The sequence below is a fragment of the Humulus lupulus genome, chromosome X (genome assembly GCF_963169125.1).
Source record: "Humulus lupulus chromosome X, drHumLupu1.1, whole genome shotgun sequence".
Taxonomy (NCBI): Eukaryota; Viridiplantae; Streptophyta; class Magnoliopsida; order Rosales; family Cannabaceae; genus Humulus; species Humulus lupulus.
Window position 1 is genome coordinate 60964068 of NC_084802.1, and position 10624 is coordinate 60974691.

Here is a 10624-nt window from a genome sequence, read left to right on the forward strand (position 1 = left end):
ACTATATTTGCAAAAGTAAAGGAGATGAGAAAACAATGTACCTCATTTATAAAATTTTCTTCTTCTCATTTCTATCACTATATGAAAGCCATTAGATCTTCTAATAAAAAACAAAGAAAAATATTACCTTATCTTACCATCTTTTAAAGTTGGAACACTATGGTTTCTCCTTCTATTGAAAAGTAAAATAAGATTTTGATTGTTAGAGAATATATATATATATATTCAATGGAAATATGAAAAAACAAAATACAACTCTATGCAAAAATACAATAGACAAGGTGTTTGATAAAGTAATGTTACAACTCAATTGCAGAAAATACATGTAAATAGAAAGATGTAGAAAGGAAAATCACAAACTCAAAACAATAATAATACAAGTAAAAAAAACTAAGGAAATAACACAAACTCTCACACAACCAAAGTGTAGAGTAGTGGAGATCACCAACTTGAACAAGGTTCAAGACCTTTATCCAAAAGCTTATTTCCCCCTGTTCTCTAAGCACTAAGGGATCTCACAAGGAAATAACTCTCTGTAATTATCAAGCCTCCTTGGTGTATTTTGCAGCCAAGTGCTTTGTTGATAGAAAATGGTGTGCCTTACAAGTGAGCATTAGGCTCCTATTTATAGAGTTTGAGATACCCTTTGAATTTAAAATTCCACCAACCCCGATGACTATTACCAATGTTTAATTAGGTGTTTATGGAATTAAAATGAAGATTTGGGAGTTACTTGAGATGTTAAAACCATTCAAATTGGAGAAAAAAACAAAATTGGAATAGGTTGTCAGTGACCCAGGCCGCGGTCAGGAGTATCAGTGGTCGCGGCCTTTAGCCTCTGTCCCCCAGGCCATGGCCACAGTGCAATTTCAGCTTCCAATTTTTTAATTTTCCAAAAAATCATCTCAATCTCTTACCTCGTGATTTTGTAACCTCCATACACCTCATGAGAGTTAAAAATATGTCTTCAACAGCCATATTACGTAATGGCTGTATGAAATTCAAACATAAATGTGTAACTCTCAATCTACACATTATTGGGTAATATTTGGGAGTTACAAATTTGTAACTGATTTTGTAACTCCAAAATATGTTACTGTTGACTGCCTTTTTCACTATCAACATAATCTAACAACTTGATAGAAACTATAAGAAAATAACACAAAAGTTTTACATGATTCAGGCTTTAAAAAAGCCCTAGTCCACAATTTTTTGGTATTAATGAGTTTGTAGCTTATTTGAGCAAGCTTTGATGGAGTCTCAAGCAACGCATATATTGCTCTAAGTTTACAATGCCTTTTCTAGCCAAGAAATTCTAAACCATTTATAAGGAGATACCTCAGTCCTATTTATAGAGGCTTGGATCATTAATGCCCTTAATGAACATTTAATACGCATTCCCCAATTATTTGGGGAGTAAAGTGCTAATTAATTACATATGGATGCACTAACAAAGACCATAGGCCCAGGCGGATAGCACGGGGCCCATTTGTAGAATTCTGCTCACCAACGTCATGGGGAACATGTATCTGACCATGTCGGGATACAACGCACGTTCACCCATGTCAGGTGGCGTTGTGGGAAATATCGATTTTTGAGGGTACGAACTCGACACCACTAATCGAGGCTCACCAAAAGTTGTCAAATGATCTAGTGGGCCATAGTTGCGGCGCATTTAATTTGGCATGTTACAACTACCACACCAACGAATCCATCTTCACCGTCGCCAATGAAACCACTGCCCATACCCCCACCAATCACTAGCTACAAAGGAGGAGATGGTAGATCCGCTGAGATTGACAACGAAAGTGAAGGAGACCCACACCCCAGCTAGCAACTCCTCCCCCACCTAAAGCATTGAAAAAGCTTCTCCATCAACCTATATGCAAAAAAACAGCCTCAACCTGAGCACGACCGACATGCACAAAATCATTCTGGCGGCTCCAGCTTGGAAACACATGTATACATATACAGTATAGTTTGTATACATATACAGTATAATGATAAGGACGTATGTCATATGTATACATATACAGTAATTCCTGGAATATATAGTTTGTGCATTCACAAAGAACTCTAATCAATTTCTCGTTATAAAATATATATTTCTCATTCACCCACAATTTTGGTGTATTCACAAAGAATACTAATCCATCAATTTCCTCCACTAACACAATATTCGTATCACTCCAAGTTGTACCTCATAATGACCTCTATAAACCATTTTCCAATAGGAATATTTTAAATCATTTCAATGAAATGTCACAAAATGTACTCATAATAGTTTTAGGGGTGGGTGAATCATGCTTTTCACATCAGGAGAATAGTAATTGCAACTATGTGCACAGTTTTGTAAAAAACTCTTAACAGAGAAACCACACGTGAGTGAAGGTGCGGATAAGTAGCTTAGTGCATCCAGATAATTTGCACCAAATCATTGGTTCCTAACAAGTTTTTCTCACATGCATTAAGTCATACCAATAACTAGAAAAAGTAGAAGAACATCGTGATTTCAATTTCCTAGCCTAATAATGTCGTGATTTTAATTTATTAGCCTAATATTGCATCACAAAGAGTTGAATTTATGCTCCCTCTTCACCTACTAGGGTAAAAAATTTCTCTCCTGGGGTTGCTCACCAAATTCGTATCTAATCCCATCATCTTTGTACACCCTAACCTAAATGGTATTTTATTGTGTGATTGGCTGATTACTCTATTTGGTCTTCGTCTTTTTAAACATGCAAATTTCTATACCTACATCATCTTCAATTCATTGGTACCATAACGTTTTCTCTATGGAAAAACAACAATTACGACAACATGACAATATTGGAGCCCTAGTAAAAACTTAGGGGTCCGTAATTTTTTAACTTTCATGAAATTATACAATTTCAATTTTGGGCATCATATTCACACCCCAAAAATTTATAACTACACTTTTTTTTAAAATAAATAATTAATTAATTACATATTTATCCTTATATATAATGACTAGAATATACTTTTTTAAATCTTAATTCTTTTTCTTTTAACTTTTCTGAATGCACGTACATACCCAATCTCTAATATACTTATGAATCATAAAAATTGAGCATGTTTAAACTCTAGAAATTATTCATCAATGGAACAACAATTTAAAATATTATCAATGGCTGAATCATCTCATGCAAATGCAAAGATATTAAAATGTTTAAAAAACTTAGAATGTAATATTGAGAATTTATGGCTAACACTTTCTATATTAACAATAAATAATAGAAACAAATTCAATAATACAAACTTTAAAATCTAATAAAAAATCAGATGCATATGAAGGCAAATCTTGAATTTTCAAAGATTAAAGAAAATATCTTAAAAAATGATAAAATTGAGAGTGAAATTATTTATCGTAAATTAATGGAATCCTCACATGAAATATTATAGAACTATCAAAGGTTTGAACACAAAATATAATGGGAAACCCAAAAACGAAATCAAAATAGTCTATCCTAGATAGTTAGGGTTTACAGAATACCACCTTTGAATTGAACAATAATCTTCAAAACTTGGGGAACATTTAAAAGCTTGTACATAAGGAGTATCGATGTCCAAAATCTCTATTCCAAGCCTTCCTATAGTTGCTTGAAGCTTCACCAAGATGGAATGAGATGTAGAATTTAACAAATCTTTTAAACTCACACAAGCCAAGCAATTCTTGGTGAATTTCTTGGAGAAAACTTATAAACTTTGAGAACTAGAGAGAAAGAGGGGTTATAAAGAGAGTTGAAAAGTGTTATCAAAACTTTACAACTCTAATAACCCTTATCTATAGTGTATGCATTGTCACTAAGTCTAACTAATAAGATTACAGCTTTGAACACATCATTTGGAGCTAAAAACGCGTATCTGTATAGACTTATATGGACATGCTAAGTGATGCATCGCCTGGCACTAGGCGACACATCGCTTTAGAGGTGATACATCACCTGTTACTATTCCTCAAAGGCTTTTCAGCCCAGGCAATGTGTCGCCTCCCAGATGGCGACGTGTCTTAAACACTAAATATTATAGGGATGTCTATGGTACATTTCCAAAAAATGATATACCAATACAACACGCTCGCAAAAATAACATGTGGAGGCATCTTAATCTCAATTTTTTTCATAACGATATTCATTGTAATTATAGCGATCCCGAGCAAATTTAAAAAATGCACTCATTGAACAAAAAAAATTATTATAAATACAATGAACACGTCATTCTACTACCGATACATCCTTTTTAGGGATGTACCACACACGGTCCCAATATTTTAACACACTTAAAAATTATCTTTTTGTTACTATTACTTTTGTCTTTTAGCGGAAATATCACATCTTCGTTTGTGTTTTTAGGATACAAAAGCCATTGTGAGTTAATAAACTTTTTGGGCATCGTGACAAGTGATTGCCCAGTAGTAAACAGAATTTATGACAACATTCAAGATTATAAACAAAATGTGTTCGTTTCCAAAAGAAAGAAGAGGATAGAGAATATGTGTTTCTTCCTTTGGACATGACTGACAACGAAATCCATAAGAATAGCGCTCCAAAATTCCTCCACTGTTCTTCCAGAAGATAGCACTTAGCTCTATGTGTTTTCCTCAACCAAGCTTCTTGGCTACACATCCATGATAAATAATTCAACCCTCGTGACTCAAAAAGATCTCAAACAATGAGGAAAAACTGAAAGGGCTCATTTGGTAACTGTAGGCCTAGAAAGTAAGATCTTTGGGGTCTTCGATAATGCTTGCCAATGTTTTCAAGAATGAAGCAAGATCAGAGCCATAGATTACACGATGATCAGCCGTGATATTTACCTGCATACATTGTAATTTTAAAGCATCAGGATCGGATAAAAATCACTCTGATACTTATACATTAATAGTAGTAGTCGTAGTGGTGGTGGAATTACTCACCTGCATTTGGCTCTTCATGCCAATTCTACCATCCTTGGTAGCCACAGCATTAGGTTGAGATGTTCCGACAGCCATAATTGCACCCTGCATGATTCAAAGCCATCATCTTGTAAGATTATTGGTTTACAAATATGCATCCATGTCTTCTTTATCACAATCTTAGTACATAGATGTCTTAATCATCTGGGAGGAATGTTTATGAATGAATAAGCAACTTACAGTTCCTGGTGGAAGAATTGCATCAAACCGGTCAACCCCAAACATTCCAAGGTTTGAAAGAGTGAAAGTACCTAGCAATAAAAAAGATAAGAATAATGATCACCAAATGGGAGACAACATACAGCTCAGTCCAATAGTAGGTCATTGAACAAGAAACATTAACTGCTTTTAACTTCATAAAATACATTAAGTAGATGTTAAAAAGAAAACACATTTCAAGAAGGCATAGCATTTATAAAAAACTAACAAATCAAACTAAGACTATGAACACTAGTCTTCGAATGTAAATTCAATGCAAGAAAATTCAAACCACATAAATTCTTATGCCAAAGGTTAAGCTAAAACACAGATATGGTTGTCAGTACAAATTTATCGGCAATTGCAGCTTTCATCACTTAAGGTATCGCCAAAGAAGTAAGAAACAATTTTGCTAGGCTAATGTGCACCATTTGAGCATAAACAACTTCCAACCTTTCAACTTTAGTCAAGTACCCAACCACTTATCACGTAATAGTCATTCACGCATGCATCAGTTTACCTGTAGTGTATTCCTGAGGTTGGAGCTGCTTGGCCCGGGCCTTATCAACTAACTCCTTCCACTTTCTTGATAATGAGTAAATGTCAGCCTAAAACACATAGCAAAACAACCAATTTTAACTTTATCGGTAATTTAATCCCTCTCCACATTCCCAACCACAATGAGGTATACAAACCTTGTCAGCATCCTGAAGCACTGGAGTGATCAATCCACCATCCAATGCAACAGCGACAGCAATATTGATACTGCTATTATACGTAAAGCTGTTACCATCCCTACAACTTGAATTTACTACAGGATGTTGGACCAGTGCAAGTGCTGTTGCCTTGGCAAGCAAAGCAGTCATAGTAACTCCTTTTGACTTCACCTGTTAAACAAAAATGACATTAGATCAAATTGGAGAGTATCATTTCTTGAACTACTGAAAACTGTTTAGCCTTTTTCTTACAGAATGATCCCTATAGGAAACACAAAAAAAAATAATAAAAGGTAGCTAAACAAAAAGTAGATCCCAATAAAAAAATTCTATGACCAGAGCCGCAGGACGCCAACCATCTCAAAATCACAATAACCCATATCATATAGACTAGGAAGAACTAGGAAGACCTCAAAGGAGCAGCTATAAGCACTAGGAAGAACTCTCGTCATTTTAAATCTAAAATACAAAAGAGATTTGAACATTTTTTTTAATAAAAGTGTCAGCCTCTTACCAAGAAGATGAAGCAACAGAGCAATCAAATGATAAATCTCCATTTTAATTTTTTGAAGAAAATATTAGTTTAAAAGACGCATTATGCTCCTTCACGCTGTATTTAAGTTGATTTTAACAATAACCCACATTATAAGACATTTTAACAAACATTAAACCAGTATGTCTCTTAAGCTCATAAGCATCCATATATAGTAATAAAGCACACACACATAACAGCATCAGATTCAGAAAAATGTGCATGTTACCTTCTTGTAAAGAGCATCAAGTGCATCAGTGGTGATAGTGTACCCAACTCTGAAGGTGGGAACTGACAGACTCTCAATCATGTTCTTGCTCACTGCACCCTGCATTGTAGTAAAAGGTACCACAGTTCCCAACTCAATAGCTGGAGATGCTGCAGCTCCACTGCCCAGTGCCGGGCCAACTGCAGCCGTCACCGTCGACTCAACAGCTGCGGAAGCCGCTGCCTCCACATCCTTGGCCACAATTCTCCCCAATGGCCCGCTTCCAACAACTCTCCCCAAATCCACCTTAAGCTCCTTCGCCAGCTTCTTCGCATAAGGTGACGCCACAATCCTCTTCCCTCCATCCGACGCCGGATGAGAAGACGAAGCCGCCACCGAAACCGGGGACGGCGTCTTCACAACTGGACCCACATTTTCCGCGATTTTCTCCGCCTGCGGCTCTGGCGGCGCCACAGAAGCCGCCGACGAAGAAGGTGTTGATGAAGGAGAAGAATTAGCTTTGGCCCTGGCCTCATCGATCTCAGCCTCTGTCTCCGCCAAAAGCGCAATGGCGGAACCAACAGTAGCAACGCCGCCTTCCTCGACCATAATTGCAGCCAAATACCCATCATAGAAGGTCTCGACATCCATGTCGGCCTTGTCCGACTCGACCACGACAACGCTCTCACCCTTGGCCAACTTGTCACCCTCGGACTTGACCCAAGAAACGATCTTGCCCTCGGTCATGGTGGAGCTCAATGCCGGCATAAAGATCTCGCGGATCTTAGCATGGACCCGAGCCCTGCTCCGGCGACCGGAAATAGAGACCCCAGGAGGCAGATAGGGGTTCCGGCGAAGGGTTTGGGAGGAGGGAACGAAAGAAGTGTTGAGAAGGTGAGCCATTTGGTTCAGTTTGATTCTGACTTGTCAGCACTCAGCAGTGTTGGGAGAAAGAAGAAGAAGATGTAGATTTGATTATATGAATAGAGAAAAAAGGGGTTTGGGTTTTTTTTCTAGTTTTGTTGGGTTTATTTTGGGTTTCTCGAATACATCGAAACCAGGCGGAGGTTCCAACCAAATTACCGGTTGGGGAATGTGATGACGTGGTTGAGTTGTGTTTTAGGTTTGGTTTGATTTAGTTCGAGTTTTGGTGTATTTTTGTGTTCAACGTTCAATGCAATGTCTTTTTATTCTTTCTTTTTCTTTTTTTTCTCATTTATCTATTTTGTCCTTTCATTCCATTATTGGGTATGCAAAGCCAAAGTTTTAGCTGTGGTTAGCTGGTCAGTCATTAGACTCATTACCTAGTTCTTAAGTTTTTTAATGGTTTTCTTTCGAAATTATTGACTAAACGTTGGTAAAAGGAAAATGGGGAAGAAATTAAAAAAAAAAAAAAAAGTAATGACGGCGAATGAACATAAAGAGAATGAACCGGTTAGGAAAATTTACAATAATATACCTAGAATATAAAGTACAAATACCTTCAACTAAATTATTTACACAAATATCACTTTACACAAATATCACTGTTATGTCATTGTAGCATACTGAATTTTGAAAAAATTGAGAAATCCCGCTTCCCGAATTATTTTATTTTATTTTTTGTTGTACAAAATTATATTTTGGTTACTTACGATGTTTGATTAAAATCTTATTTTATGGGCACATATGTATAATGTATAATGCTATTATAAGGTATGATACAAATTTATGTAACCAAATATGTTATAATTATCGTAGTGTATTAAAATGTTACAGAAATAATGTGTAGATACTATAAGTTATATTTATAATTTGATGAGTAATCAAATTGTAAATACCCAAAATTGATTTTATAACCAATTTATATAAAGAGGTAGTGGTCCCCAAGAAACACAACCTCTCATATTCTCTCATTCCCCATTAGAAAAATATTTTCTAGAGAAAAGTGTATACTTGGAAGATCAAATTTTATGTGATATCTCTACCAATGATTTCAGATTAGTGCTTCCGCTCTTGTGCTCATCTTCTTCTTTTGATTTAGCAAAGATTATATAGAAACATGTTTTAGAGTTTCTCATTTATGCACGTTTAGTAATATGATTAAGATCTGAGATATTATGTTGAATATTAATATTTATGCGTGTTGTTTGAGTGTTTCATAAATCCTAACAAGTGGTATCAGAGACACATTTGCTAGATTGATTATAAGTTTGATGTTTTTGTTTAAGAAATTTGGGAATTTTTCTAAAATTAGGGTTTTGATCATTGATCTATCCGTATTATAATAATTTGTCTACATATGCGATGTGTGTGTCTATATATATATATATATATATGTTTTTGTTGAAATGGCTTCAGTATTATTTTTGTTTTCGGATTGATTTGTTATCAGATTTTTTTGGTTAATGTTACTAATATATATAGGCGAATTCTTCAATCCCTCACAGGACTCAGTCCTTCAGTGTGGGGTCCAATGTGGGGTCCAGCTTTGTGCCATTTGTCAAAATTTTATAGGATTTGGTCTTTTTGTCACATTTGTTTTTGACTTGCAATGACCGGTTTGGTGAACCGGTTAGAAAGTTGTTGGTGATGTGGGTGTAAAAAGTAGGGGCAAAAAAGTAATTCCATGTCCAAAAATATGTACAGTTGAGGAGTTGATCGTAAACTTAATATGAATTTGAGAGATATTTACGATTTTGGTAACGTAAGGATTGTGCTTCCGGCAAGTGATTTATATGTTATGTTGAGTGAGATGCACTAATAACCACGTAAGTAAAACTGATATATATTTTAAACTGTTTTGTAAGTTTTTTTAAAGTTTTTTCCCTGGACTTGATCGTAAACTTAAGGACTTGATTGTAAACTTAATATGAATTTGAGAGATATTTACGATTTTGGTAACGTAAGCATTGTGCTTCCGCCAAGTTATTTATATGTTATGTTGAGTGAGATGTACCAATAACCACGTAAGAAAAACTGATATATATTTTGTATTGTTTTGTAAGTTATTTTAAAGTTTTTTACCTGGACTTGATCGTAAACTTAAGGACTTGATTGTAAACTTAATATGAATTTGAGAGATATTTACGATTTTGGTAACGTAAGCATTGTGCTTCCGCCAAGTTATTTATATGTTATGTTGAGTGAGACGCAACAATAACCACGTTAGTAAAACTGATATATATTTTGTAGTTGTTTTATAAGGTTTTTTTAAAGTTTTTTCCCTGGACAAGTTTCATTTATTCAATATTGGGATGAATGAATCACTAACTAAATTAGGTATGGAAAAATGTTATTTAGATGGTTGATTAACTAGGAGAGTCAGTACTTGCTTGATTGATATATGTTTGACACTAACATGTTAATATCTTGCAACTAGTGTTTACATAAATTAAGTGTTAAAATATTCTTAATACAATATCATAAGTTTAGTTGAAATATTCTTAATACATAGGTTTAAAGTGAAGACCGCATTGGTGGCTTAGTGGATGAGGAAATTATAATTTTCTTATCAATTGCATGAAAAATTGGTTCAACCAACTGAGAAGCGTCAATTGTATGAGTGAGTCGTATTGGGGTAAGTAGAACGTCCCCAACCACGCTTTTGTAATCTATGTTGTAGTAATAAAAAACGTATACACTCATCTGGTTTAGTGTTAATACTTTTTCACCATTCGACCACACTTGCCTAATTCTTGTATCTAATTGTAACTGTTTTGGGATAAGTATGTATCCACTACCTTGTCTTGTTGCCGATAATATTTTGAAAGCCCTTATGCCAAGGAGGACTGAATATCTGTTGAGGCTAATGGTGAAGACATCTTCAATTTGTTGGGGTAAGTTAATAACTTTAACAGTCGGACTTCTAGAGTCGAACAAGAACAACACTTGAGTAGTACATTATGTGGCGTTGACACCATTCATTGTTACCCCCTTAATATTTCATAAAGTACAAATATGATTAAGTTTAAATATGATGAATGAAGCTATTTATTTTAAGAAGAAATTATGAT

The 10624-nt window shown here is 35.1% G+C and overlaps 1 protein-coding gene across 1 annotated transcript; it reads right to left on the bottom strand.

Moving 5' to 3' along the window:
- Positions 1-4289: 4289 nt before the first annotated feature.
- On the bottom strand, positions 4290-7777 carry LOC133807178 (dihydrolipoyllysine-residue acetyltransferase component 5 of pyruvate dehydrogenase complex, chloroplastic). Its single transcript, XM_062245349.1, has 6 exons — positions 6651-7777; positions 5869-6060; positions 5694-5781; positions 5156-5226; positions 4937-5020; positions 4290-4837 (listed from the first exon to the last, which is right to left on the bottom strand). Exons 1-6 carry the CDS (start codon positions 7530-7532, stop codon positions 4733-4735), a joined length of 1422 nt encoding a protein of 473 aa, XP_062101333.1. The 5' UTR covers positions 7533-7777; the 3' UTR covers positions 4290-4732.
- Between the last annotated feature and the right edge of the window lie 2847 nt (positions 7778-10624).